Genomic DNA, 19,313 nt, shown 5'->3' with positions numbered 1-19,313 from the left:
CCGCGGAGGGGAGGACAGTCTCGTGAGAGGGGGGGGTCTCGTGAGAGGCTCATCCCGGTCGCTGGGAACGTCAGTAATGACATCAAACATGATTAAATAAGTCTCCGCTGACGTCAGCACCTCGCACCTCCCCCCGCGCGGAGCTAGGCTCGTGCTGGCCCCCCGGGCCACAGGCTCGGCCGGCCGGCCGGGGCGGCTCCGCTCGTGCAGTGGGCGTGGCCCGCTGGGGCTCCGTGCGGCGCGATAGGCGGAGCGGGCGGGCCCGTTGGGCGTGTCCCCGCCGGAGCGGGCGGGGCATTGTGCTGAGTGGGCGGGGCGCGGCGGCGGCTGCGCGCTGGCGGGGGTGGCTGGTACGTCAGCAGCAGGATGGCTGTAGCTGCGGCGGCGGCAGCGGCGGCAGGCAGCGCAGCCCCGGCGGTGGCGGTGGCGGCAGCAGCGGGGCGGGGGGCAGCGTAAGATGGCGGCGCTGCGGGAGGGGGGCAGGTACGGCGTGTCCTGCGGCAGGGTCACCCAGGACAACATCACGGTGCTGCACGTCAAGCTGACCGAGACCGCCTTCCGGGCTCTGGAGAGCTACCAGGGCAACAAGGTGAGGGGCGCCCCGCGCTCCTGGGGCTGGCGCCCATCCCCGGCGGGGATCAACCGGGGGAGGGAGGCGGCGAGGGCTCGCCCTGCCCTTTGTGCCCGGCGCTCGCCCTGTCCGCTCCCCGGGAGGCGCTGCGAGAGGTGGCAACTGGTGAGGAGTAAACGTCTTTGCGGGGCTGCCAGGCAGCGAAGGGGTCCGGCTGGGCTCCCCGCTCCCCCCCCCGGGGGTTCCGGTCCCTGAAGCCCCCACCGGTGGGGACTTGCCCCAGTGAGACCGGCCCCTCTTCCCCCGTCGCCTGCTGCCGAGCCAGTGCCCGTGGCACGGGAACAACCCAGCCCTTTCTCCCCTGTTGGTGCCAGCTGGTGTCCCTGGAGTCAGCGGTGACCGGAGCCAGCAGCTCCCCGATGGGGCAGATTTCGCTGAGCTGTCATGTCTGTGTTTGGCTCTGCCAGTCCTCCTCCTCCTCCTCCTCCCCCCTTCAGACCTGACTCCTAGGGAAAGCGGGAGGTGGCTGACTGTGGGTCTGAAGTGACAATGCCATCTGTGACAGTTTTATTGCACATCTTTATAATGCTGCAAAGAAAACTTTCTTTTATGGCAGCTCTCCCCCATCCCTCCTTCCCTGGGCCTCCCTGCAGCCAGGCGGCCCTGAGAGATTATGATATGCCCCATGTCTCCAGTGACAATGGCTGCTGCTACTTCCAGGGGCTATTGTTCAACACAGGAGAGTTAAAGTTGCACTAGATCTGCTGCTAGTTGGGGTGACCTGCCTTTTGGGGGGTGAGGGTCTTGTCGTTTTGGTCTCTTTGTCCTTAAACCTCTTTCTAGAGGGGGAAATTGATCTTAGGTGTGTCTTAGTGTAGTTAAACAGATTAAAAATTCTGGATGGGAAGTTTTGTAAAGTTTTGGGCAGCATTTACATCTTGTGGCTTTAAAAAAAAAACACCTCAAAACAAACAAACGAAAAAAACCAAACCCTTCTTTAGAGACTTTGTGCAGCAGGGCAATGGTGCCCATAATCTTTTTCCCTGACTGTAGTTTTCCAGTTGAAACTTGAGACCTCAAGTTGCATTTAATGGAAGTTAAAAGTGGCTACGTGCTACAGTATGTCCCCGGGAGGAGAAGGAGGATTAAGCTCTAATTAGACTGTGTCCTTTCATTGGATTTCAAGCTAAATATCTGTCTTTTTTCCCCTATCCCTTCACTTAATTATGGTTAAAAGAGAATTGGTGGGGCTTCTGTGTAATTTATTTTGTAGTGTGTAATGCAGGACCTGGGGAGGAGAAGGTACTGATTGAAACTTTCTTTTCTGAATATGCTTTCTTAAGTGCCAGCAGGCCTTCATCCAAAAGACCTATTTCACTCATTGAATCAGCTTCTAGAAACACTTCTTAAAAGTGTGTATATATAAAGAGTAAAGTGGTCACACTAAAAGGAGAGATGAAGCTGGGTGATGACTTGGCTGTAAGTAACAGGTTCTTGATTGACACCAGATGCTCTCCCAACCTGGCTACTCTTTTCCTTTACAGACTCCTTCACAGTAAAGGCTGACTCAGACCTGGATTTCCCAGAACTGACCCCCAAATTGAGCCTTTCCCTATGACTAATAGCTGCTTCTCCTTCCTCCATAATAAACAGCTTACTCTAAAAGAGTGTTCGAGTGTGCCGTGCTCTGTCTCCTCTGATGTGCTGGCATCTTATGTTTGTTTTAACATGTTTGGCAGCTTGCTTTCATCTTGCGCTTTTACCATTTAGCAATGTCTAGCCAGCTTGGGTTCCTGTGCTACATAATTATACCACAGCTTGTCCTTTTTGCCTGTAAAACTGGCTTACTGTTGCCAAATCCAGAGCAAGAATCAAACTTTGAATTGCCACTTGCCCTATATATGTTTGGGGAATTGCAGCTATTACTATGGCATGAATAGTTGGGGTTTCTTTTCGTCTGGTGGGGGACTTAATTCTTGCAACTCTGTGTGTAAACCTTGCTTCCGTGGGTTTTATGCATTATTCACAGCCCCAGAATGAGTTCTGTCTGGGCAGGGTTAAAATGGTCACTCATGCACTGTAAACTTTTAAAGGGACAGCTATCCTTGCGAACCAGTGTCTTAAGAACACTTCCAGATCTTAAATGGAGAACTTTAGAAATACTTATAATGCTCCATCTAGTGTCACTTGGTTAAGTAAGTTACAACATTCTTCCTTATAACTGCTGATTAAATTGTTTGTTACCTATATAAACTGTTTCTGAGCTTGGAAAGTCACAGCAGTATGTGGGAGGGCTGTAAAATCTATTGGCAATGTCATTAAAGGGTTTTAAAGCAAACTTGCACAATGCACATGTGTACTTAAATGACTAAAGTTTTTGTTGATATTTGAAGTTGCAACCATATTCCAAGTTGTTAAAATCATAAAGATAATTAAAGTAATAATTCAAGGTGTGTTGCTTGTGGTAGTGAAAGAAGGAAACATTCTTACTGGTCCATATCTCAGGTGAAATGTGTACTTCTCAGATCAAGTTTGACTATACGGAAAATATTTCAAATGTGGTTTTTAAGATAGTTGTATAACTTTTAAACAAATTACTTTTTAGAATTAAATTTGAATATAAAATATTAATTTTCATGTGTGTAAACTATAAATATGGTGTATAATGTTGTAATCTGAAATTGACACGTACATGTCAGAACAGATGACATTTTGGACACTCTGCTGACGGCTGTAAAACTGCTTTCCTCACTGCAAGTAAATGCTTCTTGAATGAGGTTTAATTGCCTGGGACTTATAAAACAATTATGGTTAAATTATAACCTTATTTTTAAGTGATCAGTTTCTCAATTCTTGTGATCTTTCAAAAATATTTTTCTAGATATATTTCTTATCTTTCTTCATTATTCTGCAGTTTAAAGGAAAATTGAAGTATTAACAAAACAATGAAAAATCTGAAGAAAAATTAAATGTCTTCATAAGTACATGTTGCTGTTTTATTATCTTCATAACTGAGTGGGATTCTCTCTATGGAAACTGACTCTCTAGCTACAGTTTAATAGAGCAGGAATTGAAAATGAGAGAGTGGGATCTGTCACCATTTGAACAGATGGCAAGTTAAAGAACTGTAAAGCTGTTACATAATACTAATTTTGTTTGCATAAACAAATTTCAAGTTGGTTTAGTCAATGAAATTTCTAGTTTAAAAAAACTGACCAGTTTAAAGGATTAAATCAATTTAAATAATTTTATAACAACCCTGACATTTTTCTACCCAAGCAGTCATCTACATCAGACTGTCAGTGACTGCTTACTGATTATTGAATTATATTTGAGATGCCCTTCAGTATTTTAGCAATTGATTAGAATATCTTTTTATATCACTACATTTTCTGGGTGGAGAAAAAAGGAGCCACTTTTCATAATCAACATCTAAATGGTCCCAATTATGTCTTGCAATTCACACATCATTGAGATGGCTGGGGAATGAAGAGTTCTCACTCCTGCAGCTGCTATTTTTTTAGCTGGTAATACCTGTCTGTTAGCCTAGATAGATAGATAGGTATCAGAACACTAGCTTAGTTTAGGAATACACTGTTTGCAATAGGAAACTTGTTTTATTGAAAATTTAGAATTTGTATTGCATAGAATTGAGGAATGCTGTAAAATTCTATTCTCTTCACCTGTACCTGTCATTTCTCTGCCCTCCCTAATTACCAATTCTTGTTTTGAAGGGTTTCTGTGTAATACATGAGCAACATTTCAGAGGAGACATTAGTCAAACATGCAGAGGTATGAGGAGAGGTCAGGGTCAAGTCCTAGTGAACCCATCACTGTAGTGTCTAGATACCATGTTAGTATGCTGCAAAGCAGTGTTACACTTGTGTTTAATACTCAAATAGTTTACATTAAAAAGTGACTGAAAAGCACCCTACCTTGTCATAGCTATTAAACTAAAAGTTTGCCTCCTTGCACATAAATTGAATTCTTAATGCAAGGATTCTTTATATTTTGGTTTAACAAACAAACAAACATAGTCATATCTGCAACAAAACTGTTAACTGAATCCCTTCAGCATGGTTCATGTTGCAGGAAATCCTGATTCTTTACTTGGGATGAAAATGTAGGAGATGAGGCCAGCAGTAATCTATGCCTAAAAGGTCCTAGAGCAGTGTTTCCCAAACTTGGGATGCCGCTTGTGTAGGGAAAGCCCTTGGGGGGCCAGGCCGGTTTGTTTACCTGCTGCATCTGCAGGTCTGGCTGATTGCGGCTCCCACTGGCTGCGGTTCGCTGCTCCAGGCCAATGGGAGCTGCTAGAAGTGGCGCGGGCCGAGGGACGTACTGGCCGCCGCTTCCACCAGCTCCCATTGGCCTGGAGCAGTGAACTGCAGCCAGTGGGAGCAGCGATCAGCCGAATCTGTGGACGCGGCAGGTAAACAAACCAGCCCGGCCCGCCAGGGGCTTTCCCTAAACAAGCGGCATCCCAAGTTTGGGAAACACTGTCCTAGAGCATATGGAGTGCCCTTTTTAACATTTTTATAGGGCCAAGTATATACACACTTTCTGGATAAAATCTTGCACTGTTATACTACCGTGTTTGGTAGCAATGGTGGGAGCACTAGTGTACACACGCTCAGGTAACTGCTAGCATTCTTACTGCTGTGTGGGGGGTTAGGCAACGTAATAGTGAAAATGGCTGAGCCCTGTTCACACTAGTATTCCATTCAAAGGTAGAGCTGAATGGAATACTAGTTTGCTTTCCCATGCAAAAATAGAGTGAATGCTGCAGATTATTCTGGGTGCCTTTTAATGGAAAATCCTTCCATTTTCAAAATCTGAAATGTAGTTATCGAATGACAATGGCAATTGCTACTGGTCCTGACCAATGAGAGAATAGAGTTGAGAACATGGATTCCAAAAATATACTACCTCAGATTGTTTTTTTTACTCAAAAAACTAAGTAGTCATTCAAGTTTCTCAGTTGCAGAGGCAGTGTAGCTAATAACACGAGTCCAGTATATAATCTTATATTATTTACACTTTGAGTTTACGGAACTCAAGCAGCTAATCATTTAAAAAAAAAATTCTAGGCAGTGTTTTTGCCCACGTGAGGCTTTTGATTTCACTTGATTGGACAAATCACTTGAAAATGTACACTAAGGAATAATCCTAGTTGGCAGGAACATGAACCAAAATTCCTATAGGTTGGTTTGATTGATGTAGTCCACGCTTCCTCAGCTACCTTCAACTGGCTTTCTGCTCTTTAGTCTTCTCCAGTTTGACCATCTTCTTTTTAAAGACCTGTCAGTACAGAAGATTTCATTATGTATCAAAATCTCCAATGTGCTTTTGTTCTATCTGTTGAGCCAACTTGGTAGAAAACTGGTGGTACATAATTAACCTTATTCAGGGGGTGGGAGATACCTGTGCATGGGGCATGTGAACAGACAAGGTCTCTGCCCAAAGGATCTCTTGATAAACTAAACAGTAAACCTAGATGAGGACAAGTTTGGTGGTTTTGTTTTCCTCCCAAAACTAGACATTGGGTAATTGAGTGGAGCAGTTCCACTACAGTTGTTTTGTGATATTCTGCTACACAGGCTTGTATTCATTCTTTACCTCAAATGTATGTTTAGCTGGAAACAACTTTTTTTTCCCCCTGGGGTAAAATGTGACTGCAGCAATGTTTGAAAGACAAAAGCTGCATTGTATTGCCATTTGATTTAACTTTTACATTAAGGTGGTGATGCTCTGAATAAAGTCCCTCATAGCAGTATAGGCATGAACAATCCTGCCAGAGGGGTTCTCCCTGTGGTCACAAGCAGGTCTGAGTTATACTCAGACTGCACTTGATACCTCAGTATTTTATTTTCCTTGGTGATCTTTCTGTCTGTCTTGTTGCTATTGGTCACTTACGTTTAGTGCAAAGAATGTATTGCTTCTTTGTTTGACCACACAAACTACTGGATCATTTTACTTGGCAAGGGTGCTGCAAAGCAATAAAGCCTGAACCCTACTTAGGCTTCCACTTAGCAGCTGCAAGTCCACTAATTTAAGATTTGAACTTTGGGTCCTTCATGATCAGAAAGTCCTGGTGTCATATCAGAATTTGAGATTAACGCCGGGTAAATTACTGCAGTGCAGAACTCTTTCGAAGGTTGGGATTGAGGGAAGAAAGCTTGCATTCTGAATGGTTCTGTCCTTTTATTTAGATAACATGTTATAGGTTGCTCTGTGATTAGAAACGTGAAGTTCTTATGTGGCATTTTCTCAGTTGAAATAGATAACCTAGTGTCTCAGCCAGCATTCCTTTGCTGAATTGAAAACTGGCTTATATTTCAAAATCTGTGAGCTTGTCTAAGAGCATATGGCTATTGCGTTAACCTACACAGTCACTACATTAGTATCTCACTCAATGCTTTGTAAGGAACCTTTATACATAACTTTTTACTTAGAATATTAAACTACATTTTACTCCAGAAAATGAAACTATGGATTGTTTCTTCTAAATTTTCTTTGTCTGAGCAGGCTATTAACTCCACTGAGCACTACATTTTTGTCCCTGGGCAAGTGTTAGCTTGTATTTGTCACCCCTCCCAAACACAAGGTGGGGTGTGTGTGTGTGAGAGAGAGAGAGATGGTGTGGAGGGGGGGAAGCTGTGAGGGGGGGGTTGCCCCAGGGTGACTCCTCTCTAGTATAACACACTAGTCTCTGTCCCTGCCATTTGCAGCCTTAGAAATTTGGCCAGGAGTCAGTTTGGGGGGTGGTGTCAGACACGCACACCCTCCGGCCAGGTTCTCCACTGCCTCTCTGTGGCAGCAGCAACTGCCACAACCCTGGAAATCAACTGCTGGGCAAGGGGGCGGGGTGCAGGATTTGGCCCAGTCAGACCAGAGCCACTGCTGACCTGGATTGGCAGCAGAGAGCCCAGGCATCCCTCTCCCTTAAACTTCTGTGCATGGGGCATCCCAGAGCTGCTGCCTTCTCCCAGCTGTGCAAGCATGTCTGTGAGACCTCTGTCCTCCTGAAGTGCTTTCACTCTGCCTTCTCACTGCAGAGGAGAGGAGCCTCATGCACCCTGTGGAGGAGAGGGAGGCGAGAAGCAGGTTCTTAAAGGGCCACACCACGTTCCTGCCAGGGCCACCCAGGCGTAAGCAGCACTGGAAAAGATTGTCACATGGCCATGCAGTTTGCAAGGAACATTACTACAAACCAACATTAGGAACTTTTACTACGTAGGACCAGTTACATGTAAACTGTTCAGAGTACAGTGGATTGTTTGAATTGTTGAATACTTGATATGGACCCATAAATATATGCTGACTCCATATATTCATTCAAAAGTGCACCTGAAGAACACATTAAAATAGGCCATGTTTTGAGTTCCGCAGGCTTCTGTGAATGGGAAATTTCAACAGAATGCCACCAATTTGAGGTTGATCTTGACTAGCTATATGAATGTAAGAACTACCTGTATCTAGTCTCTGAGGATTTTATAGCAAGATAGCTAATTTCAGTTAGCTATCCTGTTGTAAAAGGACCTGTTTTTTTGCAGTGAAGCTATGGCCAAAGACAAAACAGTCTAATTTTAACACACACAAGTAGGTTGAGTTAATGACTAGGCTTCCCCAGAGTCTTTAATTTGATCTGTAACTTATGTGAAAACTACAAATTGCCTTATCTTCACTAGGATTTTAACTGGAATTAAGAATACACTTCTTCCTAGTAAAGACAAAGGCGCAGACATCTTTGCATCAATTACATTCTGGTCATGGTTTTTGAGGGTTGTTTAAATAAGGTGGCTTGGAGTATCTCAAGTGTTCACAAGACACCTAGCCCCATATCACTTGACAACAAACTTCCCAAGTTCCTTTGATACTGTTTAACTCGGTGTGGAGGCAAGATCCTTGACCTTGGAAGCTTCACATAGTTCTGAATGAAGTCTTAAAATTAACTTTTATGTCAGCAAAACATTGCTTGGTGCATATGTTTAGCTACAAGGATGGAAATACTGCTAAGCAAAACTGGAACATGGTATGAGTAGAATTTCTATTAGCGTCATTCAGATTTTCTCTTGGTTTCATTCAATTTTTTTTTCTTGTTGTTTGTTTCAAAGTGGTCAAAAAAGTTAGGTGAACCAACTAAATTGTCTTCTGTATTAGGAAACTGGTAAATTTTAATTGTTTACCCTTGGTAGCTCTTTCTTTGCTTCCACAGTGAAACGTCAGGTCGATCAGACTAAGGGTATGTCTTCATTGCACAGTTAATCCAGACTTTTACCTGGGTTTTAGCCCAGTCCCCTATACAATCCACACACAAAAACCTCTAACAGGTTTGGAGGTGCATTAAGCTCAGGCTAGTTTGTGGCTAGGGTATAAATAGAACATGAGCTCTAGTCTAACTCAAGCTGGAATTTGCCGACTTTGAAGCTAGGATGCAGACAATATCACTGCTGATATTCCTCCAATGCCCTTCCCATAATTCCTCCCAAAAGACAGACACATTTTTCCGCAATTAACTTGGAGAAAGAGCCCTATAGTGTCATCACAAAGAACCATGGGATATGCCCCAGAGTCACAGGTGAGTGCAGAAAAGTAAGGCCATGGTAAAACATAGGGTTTAGCCTCGCCAAAGCAACCGCACAGCAAACCTAGATGTTCAGATACCAGTGCCAATCACTAGGGTTAACTGTGTTGTGAAGACATACCCTTAATTTGATTACTTTACTAAATTTACTACTTTAAAAAGAAATACTGTGCCTGAGAAGTTAGTTTAAACTGCAAATGGTGGACTGTTTCATTTTGTTGGGGAATAGGGAACACACTGCTATTAGGAGCAGCATAAGTTCCATCAACATGAAGGGTTTTTTTGACAATGCTTTGGCTGTAGCAGTGTTGCTAGCATTCACAAATTCAGAGTATATGATTTAGTCCTGCTGCAGGAACTCTCACAATAATATGAAGAGCTCCTGCCCTCCCACAGTCTTTAGCCCTGTGCTTGTGGAAGCTCTCATCTTCCCTCCCGCAGCCACTACTATCCAGTCTTTTCCTCTGCTCCTATCCTATCACCACAAACCCCACTCTGTCTCTATTCCTCTGTTTCTATTCTGCCCTTCCCTTCCACCAACTCCTGTCTGTCACCCCTCATTCTCTGCACTTCTCAGCCTCTTTCCCTCTCCTTTCCTCCCCCCCCCCCCCCAACTTGAGTCAGGAAGCATGGAGGAGAAAGTTGTGTCTCAGTTCTTATGGCTAGCAGCCACTGAGGCAACAGGAAGAGCAATTTCAGGAGAAGTTGTGCTCAGTCCCTTGCAGTCTGGGTTGGGGCACGTCTCAGTTGTTTTGTAGTGATGACAGATGAGTGGTCTGGCCAATATATTGGAACTGTGTAGGGATGCGGTATGATCCTTGTGGATGGAATCTTCAGAAAATTTAGTTACCAGCCTCTAACAAACTTCTACTGAGCATATGTGAACTGCAGTTTTCAGAGACCTGTAACTTGGCCAAATTTGGACAGATTGTCAATGATAGCAAACGGTACATACCTGACACCAGGGTGACCCCTCCTACCAAATTTCAAATTCCTACTACAAGACATGGAGCCCTAGAGGTTTCCAGTGAAATGGTCAAAAGAGGTGTTTTTTTTTTTTTTTTAATATGGATAAAGTATCTTTTGTTACCCTACCCCTGTACTTGGAAACATCTGAAATATTTTGCCTGATATTTCCCAAATTCTGTCTGAAACATACCTGGCATGGAATATTTCAGCCGAATGGCTAAAGTTCGGCAAATTTGTAAGCAACTAGAAACAAGGCCTTATAGAAAGTGTTGAATAGCCATAACTACAGGCAATGCTACCAGCTCTACCTATAAGTATTTACTGACTGTATTATATTATGTATTGTTTGGAAGAAATAAATGTAATCACACAATCTGATAACGTTAGATGGAAAATGTATGCAATTTTCAATCTGATAATATCTCCTTGGAGGGGGAAGAGGGGGAAGGAAGTTGAATCAGACCAGGAAATATGATTTTTATTTTTAAAAAACTCATGATTTGCAGGGATCTGATTCAAGCTTTTTGATTTTTTGGTGTTGGCATTATTATGTAGAATGTTGAGCATTAGTTGGCATGCCTTTCTGCATTTTTTAGCACAAAAGCTACACTTTAACATTGTTGTCTAATTTAAAATTAAAACTTAAATTTCAGTAACTTTAAAAAATTACATGGGAATTCTCAACACAGATTTGAGTGTATTTTTTGCCACTTTGTGTGTGTGAAAGACTGGCTACCTTTGTAGTATTTCTACAGTGAAGAGCTTATTTACTCGAATTTATTGTATTTGGATCAATCCCAGAGTTTCCATTCATGTAGTGTTACGATGCCTAAAGTTTTTTAGGTTCTCTATTATAGCTTTTTCTGATTAAAATGAACCATTTTGTGTAGGCAGTTAAAACAGGGTGCCATTGAGCATCTTTTTAAAATATTTAAAATGTTCTGAATCAGAGTTAATGATTACATGTATTACCATAACACACGCCTCTTTATTCTTTAGCAGGCATCCAGAGCTATTATAAGACAAAATTATATTGCCTTAGTTGTCTTTCTGTGAAATTTTGCTGCTGCCCAACTATATTCAAGCACCTCCTCTCAATTTTTTAAGTTTGTTATATTCTGATCTAAGGAAACCAAGAAACTATAGACTTTTTATGATGCAATATGTAAATGTAAACTTATGGAACACTTGAATGGGCCTTAACAGAGTTTTTAAAAATGAGTTATTTTTGGCTGTTACTTTTAACTTTCACTTAATTACTGGAACTAAAAAGTCATGGAGAGAAACTTCAAAGAACTCTAGTTTTACAAATTAACAGACACTTCACGGCCCCATTCCTGGTCTCACAAAATGCTATCTAAGTTGTCTCTAACTACTCTTTCAGGACAAATCCTGATACGGACTTTCTGTGTTCAGTCCTTTTTTTGGAATTCTTTGTTTATGGTTTTAAGTAATGTGTTCCTAACACATTGTTGTAAACTTCAGTAAGTGTCAATTAAAAGAATGATGAAAGGCTCTCCTTCCTTTTATGTTGGGTAACCTGCTTCTCTTTGGGTTTTGACATGCAAGAACAGCATGTTTCTACAGTCATATAGTCCCAGTCAGTTCAGTCCCCTCAGTACTAAATTGTTGAGCATGATTTGCATTTAGCTTCTTACTGTATATTAGCTAAATATCCAGCAGGGAGTGACAGGCATTTTTTAAAAAACCCTCATTTTTCTTATTCTGGGTGGTGTTGCTGAGTTCGGTTAACCCTTTTAGATCATTTAATAATGTATGTAGGGCCCTACCAAATTCACAGCCATGAAAAATGCATTATGGGCCATAAAATCTGGTCTTCCCCTGTGAAATCTGGTCTTTTGTGTGCTTTTACCCTATACTATGCAGATTTATGGGGGAGACCAGCATTTCTCAAATTGGGAGTCTTGCCCCAAAAGGGAGTTACAGGGGGGTCGCGGTATTGCCACCCTTACTTCTGCACTGCCTTCAGAGCTGGGCGGCTGGAGAGTGGCAGCTGCTTACTGAAGGCCCAGCTCTGCAGGCAGCAGTGCAGAAGTAAGAGTGGCAATACCGTATCATGCAATCCTTACTTCTGCGCTGCTGCTGGCGGCGGCTCTGCCTTCAGAGCTGGGCTCCCAGCCAGCTGCTGCTGCTCTCTAGTTGCCCAGCTCTGAAGGCAGCGCTGCCACCAGCAGCAGCACAGAAGTAAGGGTAACAGTACCACAACCCCCTCTACAATTACCTTGCAACCTCTCCCCCACCCCCACTCCTTTTTGGACTCCTACAATTACAACACTATGGGTACGTCTACACTACGGGACTATTCCGAATTTGCATAAACCGGTTTTGTAAAACAGATTTTATAAAATCGAGTGCGCGCGGCCACACTAAACACATTAAATCGGTGGTGTGCGTCCATGGTCCGAGGCTAGCGTCGATTTCTGAAGCGTTGCACTGTGGGTAGCTATCCCGTAGCTATCCCATAGTTCCCGCAGCCTCCCCCGCCCCTTGGCATTTCCGGGTTGAGATCCCAGTGCCTGATGGGGCAAAAATCATTGTCGCGGGTGGTTCTGGGTAAATGTCGTCAGTCACTCCTTCCTCTGGGAAAGCAACGGCAGACAAGCATTTCGCGCCTTTTTTCCCTGGATTGCCCTGGCAGATGCCAGAGCATGGCAATCATGGAGCCTGTTTTGCCTTTTGTGACTGTCACCGTATGTGTACTAGATGCCGCTGACAGAGGCGATTCAGCAGCGCTACACAGCAGCATGCTTTTGCTTTTGCATGACAGCAGAGATGGTTATCAGCCATACTGCACCATCTACCAATCCATAAATTGGTAATAAGATGATCATGGCTACCAGTCCTTTTGCACTGTTCCATTTGCTGCTGTCATAAGTGCCCCTGGCTGCTCTTAGCCAGGGGCGCAAAAGCCAAAATTGGGAATGACTCCCTGAGTCAATCCCTCCTTTTTGGTATCTAAAAATAGAATCAGTCCTGCCTAGAATATGGGGAAGTGTACTAGAGAACCACTGTATCAGAGAACCAGAGAGCACAGCTGTTCTGTGTCAGATCCTGCAGAAATTATGAGCTGTATGCTATTCACAGGGGGTGCTCCTGCAACAACCCCTCCTGTTCATTTCATTCTTCCCCCAGCCTTCATGGGCTACCGTAGCATTGTCCCCCCACTTGTGTGATGAAGTAATAAAGAATGCAGGAATAAGACACAGTGACTTGTTAGTGAAGGCAGCCTCCAGCTGCTATGATAGTCCAGACAGGACAGTAAGGAGTGCATCCCTCTGCTAGTTCAGGGGCACTTGAATCTTTTCTTTACACATGAAGGGTGGGGGCTGATGGAGCTCATCCCCCTGTTGCTATGACGATGATGGATATCAGCCATACTGCACCATCTACCAGGAAAAATTAGGACCAGGCGACCTTGATCGACCTGTCCCAAGCAAGTTGGTATGGTTACCAGTCCTTTTGCACTGCCCCATGTGCCAATAGGCTGATGATGAGGACGGGTAGCAGTCCTATTGTACCATCAGCCACCCATGGCGGGGTGGGAGGAAGGATGTTGTTGTTGAGTGCTGCACCATCCTGTCTATCTGCAGCATTCAGTAAAGATAGGGTGACATGTAAAAGAGTCAAGACAGGATTGTTTTCCCTTTCACTTCTGGGGGTGGGTGGGTGGGGGTGCGTAAATTGCCTAGCTATGCCCTGACCCACCGCGGACACTGTTTTTGACCCTAGAAGCATTTGGAGCTCAGCCAAGAATGCAAATGCTTTTCAGAGACTGCAGGAACTGTGGGATAGCTTGAGTCCTCCAGTCCATGAGCGTCCATTTGATTCTTTGGCTTTCCGTTACGCTTGCCACGCAGCAGTGCGCTGAGTCCCTGCTATGGCGTCTGTCTGGAGATATTTAAAAAATGATTTTGAATTTCGTCTTCTGTAACGGAGCGCTGATAGAACAGTTTTGCCTGCCCTTACAGCGATCACGTCCGCATCGTCCATGCTGGAGCTCTTTCTTTATTTTGATTTTTAACTGCATCACCACCCGTGGTGATCGGAGCTCCACGCTGGGCAAACAGGAAATATTCAAAAGTTCGCGGGGCTTTTCCTGTCTACCTGGCCACTGCATCCGAGTTCAGATTGCTGTCCAGAGCGGTCAGTGGTGCACTGTGGGATACCGCCCGGAGGCCAATACCGTCGATCAGCGGCCACACTAAACCTAATCCGATATGGTAATACCGATACTAGCGCTACTCCTCTCGTTAGGGAGGAGTACAGAAACCGGTTTAAAGAGCCATTAAAATCGATATAAGGTGCCTCCTAGTGTGGACGGTTGTGGCGTTAAATCGGTTTTACGCTCCTAAAACTGGTTTAAACGCGTAGTGTAGACCAGGCTTCTGACATTTCAGATTTAAATAGCTGAAATCATAAAATTCACTATTTTTAAATTCCTATGACCCTGAAATTGACCGAAATGGACCATGAATTTGGTAGGGCCCTAAATATATGTAATCTTAGGAGATCCTCAGTTGCAGTTGTACTTTGACTAAAATTAATATAATTTGAAGGATAATTCAATGTAACTATAACAGCGGTCGGCAACCTTTCAGAAGTAGTGTGCCAAGTCTTCATTTATTCACTTTAATCTAAGGTTTTACATGCTGGTAATACATTTTAACGTTTTTTAGGTTTCTCTCTATAAGTCTATATAGAATATAACTAAACTACTGTGTAGGTAAAGTAAACAAGGTTTTCAAAATGTTTAAGAAGCTTCATTTAAAAATAAATTAAAATGCTGATCTTACGCCGCCGGCCTGCTCAGCCCGCTCCTGGCCTGGGGTTCTGTTTACCTAGGCTGGCAGCGGGCTGAGCGGGACCTGCGTCCGGAACCCCAGGTTGGCAGCAGGCTGAGCGGAGCCGACGGCTGGGACCCCAACTGCCAAGGGCCGGCAGCCAGAACCCCAGATCAGCAGCAGGCTGAGCAGGGCCGGCAGCCAGAACCCCAGACCGGGGTATGTGTGGAGGGTGCAGGAGTCAGGGATGGAGTTGTGAGGTGGATGTAGGGAGCTGGGGTGCAGGGGTCAGGGCAGAGGCCTGGGGGCGTGTGAGGGGGTGCAGGAGACAGGGCATGGAGTGTGAGGGAGCTGGGTATGTGTGGAGGGTCAGGAATCAGGGATGGGGTCATGAGGGAGATGCAGGGGGCTGGGGTGCAGGGGTCAGGGCAGAGGGCTGGGGGGTGGGCTGGGATCAAGGAGGTGCTCCCAGCCCCGTGCCCTGAGTGGCTCACAGCAGGGTGCTGGAGGGATACGCCCCGCTCCTACCTCCTTTCCCCGCGTCCTTACAGGTCTGAGCAGCGAAGGCGCTGGGGCTGCTCTTTTCCCCTCCCTCGCAAGGGCCATCAGTGGCAGGGAGGGAGAGGAGGCGGGGCTCAGTGCAGCACGCTGGGGGAAGAGGCAGGGGAGAGGGAAGCTTGGCTGCCGGCGGAGCCTGCTGTACAGCAGCAGCCGGCAGGACCAAGCTTGCTTCTGCCCCCTGCCCCCGCCAGAGAGAGCGGGGGGCGGAGAAGAGTGGACTGGGTCGGGGAGCCTTTTTAATGGCACGTTGCTGCATGCCGGGGTCTATAAATTGGTTTTAAACCATGTAACCTTTGTCTGTGCAGTTCAGTGACCAACTCAACATATGGAAGAATGTTAGGTTACATCTGACAAAGCAAATAGCTCTTAAGGGAAAAGTTGGATCCATGCTGAAAATCTTGAAAAATTATTTAATGCATATTAAAGCTTTGCTTGGTTTCTAAATGGTATTAGGGCATATATAGCTGTTTACAGATTATGGAAACAGTTTTTTACATCTTCATCAAACTTGTATAAATTTAGAAATACACTAGGTTTGGAGTACTAAACAAACTTGGTACAATATCCAACTATTTCTCTTACCTAAAAGTTCAGGTTTTCATTTTATTGATAACTCTTCTATTTTCATTTAGGGATTGAAGTTCAAGGTCAAATGTATTTACATTTCTTCAGATTATAAAACATTTATAAAAATGTAGCTTTTAGCTTATCTTTGTCTCTTGTTACTAAAAGGTATACAGCTTTGCAAATGTCTGTTTATATTATTTTGTAATAGCAAACCCTGTTCTGGGTTGGAATTGTGAAGTTTATTATAAGATGAGTTTTTCACTTTCTTTAATTTTTTTATAGAATTGTATTCCTTCTCGACCCTCAATCCAATTTCAAGGACTCCAAGGGGTAAGTTGTTGTTTTAGTTGAATTTTAACTTGGCAGATAATGCAGTAAATAAAGCTTAGTTCTTACTTGCACGTCTGCCTTTTTTTCTTCTAGAAGTGTTCATAATTAAGAAACAACTAATGCAATAAGTAACAACTAATGTATATCTCACAAATAGTTCAGAAAAGATTACCTCCTCAGTAAACTTTTCCTTTAAATAGATTTAGATATTTGGCATGTGTTTTCCCTTAAACCCTAAACACGAAGGAGAGGAGTTAATTTGTATTGTAAATCAGCAGTTTAAGTAGAATAATAGTGGAATCAGAAGAAATCACAAATGTAGTCCACTTGAGAACAGTGTAGGCAGTTCTTAAACTCTTGTTTCTGAGCTATCAGTGATATGAGCTCTTCTTGGAAGTCTGTAAAATAAAATGTTTTTGGAGCCAGCTAGTGAAGGGTTGAGCTGAGGATGGGAGTGGAAATGGGGTCTATGAAAGGATTCTTCTCTTATGAAGTGGTCCATTTAAATGAAACCGAGTGAGACTTAATGCAGGAGACAAACTTGAGTACAGGTTATGATTTCCAGAAATACTATTATGCAGTGAAAGCATTTTAGATGATTTTCTTAAAATGGACAGTAACCAGCCTCTATGGAAATAGATTGTCTGTTTATAAAACAGACACAGTGGAAAACATTTCATAAATTTGTAGTTCTACAACAGGCTCAGAGCCTTTTTTTGGACTTCATGCCAATATAGTTAACGACTTATTAGTGTTTAAATTCTAAACTTAATTTCCTATTCTCACCCTCAGCCCCCATTCCATTGTCTGTTTCCATTTGTGCAGAAGCTAATGTGACAGATGTTTACTTGTTCTTATGCACTACTGAGATTGTTCTTAATTGCTGCAAAGAAGCAGTAGGAAGATTTATGAGGTTACTAAACTGGTGATACATTTAACGCTAACACTTAAAATCTGTATGGAGTGTTGTGGCCATGTTGGTCCCAGGATATTAGAGAGAGAGAGTATCCTTTATTGGACCAACTTCTGTTGGTGGAAGAGACATGCTTTTGAGCTTAAACCAAGCTCTTCTGAAAATCTGGATTTTTATCACAGTATGTCAGATACTGAATTTTTTATATAGGTGAAGATCTTAACATGTGTAATCTGTGACTGATTCTAAGACAATTTTTCTACTTTACTGCCTAAACAGTTTTAATGCCAGAAGACATTAATGTATATTTTAGTTTTATTAATCAAGGACAGTGTTTTGGAGGCCTCTTCCCTTTCCCCTTAAGAGACCTTTGCAGTACACTGGAGGAAAAATGTGTGTTCTGTGTACTGAATGCTACTAAAATTCCAGAGTCATGTTAAATACATGTAGTACTTATTAGTATGACACCATTAATGCATTCTCTTCCACATGCAACAGAACAGTAAAATACACTTAGAGGAAAGGTAAAATTTTTACATAACTGTTCTAGTCCTTCAAGGTATCCTTATTTTTTTTTAATGAATGTAATTTGTGCTAGTATTTTCTGTTCATGAGAATACACTTACATTGTGAGGCATTACTAATAAAGCATTACTTTTGTTTTAAGGATATTCTGGTAGTTATTTCAAAATGTATTTTCAGCAAAGTGTTTTTGAAAACTTCCCAATCCTCTACACCTTTTTGTTTTTTTAGAAGGGATTTTGCTGTGTTGTTCAGTATCCTTCAGCATTTGTTTTTGTCAAATTCCATTTTAAGTCAGCAAAAGCACTGATTGATTTGCAGTTGCTAGACTTCTAAAGTTGAACTGACACTTTAGTGATCTTTGGATATTTAATATTTTTACTTATCTGTAATGAAGACGTAAACGTTCTTAACAAATATTAACACTGTAGTTCAAAGTGAACTCATCTGTCACTTAATTGTTCTGTGACTGAATTCCATACTTGGGATTTTCTTTCCATTGGCGTGGTTGATGCCAGAGCTAACATCTAAAACAGAATAAAGAATGCAGCTGTTAAAATACCTCAGCTGTTTGTTTTGGGAGAAATTTGCACAAGATCCTGGGCTTCTCAAGAAAAAAGCACTTCAGGTGATCATTATAAATGTATTTGTAATAAGTTCTTAATGTGGTATTTTGTTATTGACTTAGAGTCTGGAAGTTTCCTATGTTTGCTCTAGCAAGCATTAAAAAGATGTTGCATGGAGATACTCTTATGAAAGGGATGGTATTTTAGTTTAGTATTACCGTTCATACAATAACAGAATAGAAGTTGTAAAAATGGTCTTAGCTGTAGGTATCTACCCCCTCCCCCCAAAACTAAATGCTTTAGACCAGAGTGTGACAAAACTGCAGCTTGTGAGCCACATGCTTCTCTTCTACAGTTAAAGTGCAGCTCACAGAGCCCCTCATTCCCCACACCTATTCTCTGCCTACCAGACTGGGGTGGGGGGGGGGAGCTCAGGGTTTTATCCCCGCAGGGATGGGGGTGCTGGGGCTCAGTGCTTTAGCACCTCCCAAGCGCTGATGCCTCTCCCCCCCCCCCCATAGGACAGAAGCCCTGAGTCCTGGCGCACTCTTCCTGTAGGTCTAAAGCCCCTAGCCCTACCAGCCCATCAAGTAAACGGAGAATGGGGAAGATGTGGGGGGCTCCAGGAAATACTTCAAAAAAAGTTAAGCCATGATGAACCCGATACTGTGAGAATGAGATAGAAAGAAAAGCTTGCACGTGCACCTTATATCAGGAAATTGCATCGTTCTATATTCAGATGTTGTGCTGTGTGGTCCTCGTGTGCTTGCGATCTCCTTTAATTCCACAGAATACATACTCATTTACTGTTCATAAGTCACAGTTGAATAGTTTTAGATTGAAGTGTTAACCCTATGTTAATTTCATGGATGGCAATGAGCTCTTCAAATTGTAAGACGTGCAGGTATGAAGAAGAAAACTGAAG

General features: G+C 43.2%; 1 protein-coding gene across 1 annotated transcript in view; it reads left to right on the top strand.

Annotated features, from left to right (window-relative positions):
• Positions 1–229: 229 nt before the first annotated feature.
• LOC123356943 (RNA polymerase II elongation factor ELL2-like) overlaps positions 230–19,313 on the top strand; it is a gene marked incomplete at its 3' end in the record, with an annotated part of 29,907 nt that continues 10,823 nt past the window's right edge. The window contains exons 1-2 of the mRNA XM_045000202.1: positions 230–589; positions 16,340–16,387. Coding sequence (XP_044856137.1) covers positions 458–589; positions 16,340–16,387 — 180 coding nt within the window. The remainder of the gene's footprint in view (positions 590–16,339; positions 16,388–19,313) is intronic.

The sequence above is a fragment of the Mauremys mutica genome, unplaced genomic scaffold (assembly GCF_020497125.1).
Source record: "Mauremys mutica isolate MM-2020 ecotype Southern unplaced genomic scaffold, ASM2049712v1 000068F_np12_subseq_12102942:12251100_obj, whole genome shotgun sequence".
Classification (NCBI taxonomy): domain Eukaryota; kingdom Metazoa; phylum Chordata; order Testudines; family Geoemydidae; genus Mauremys; species Mauremys mutica.
Note: the sequence above shows the minus strand (reverse complement) of the source record. Positions and strands in the feature narration are given on the sequence as shown.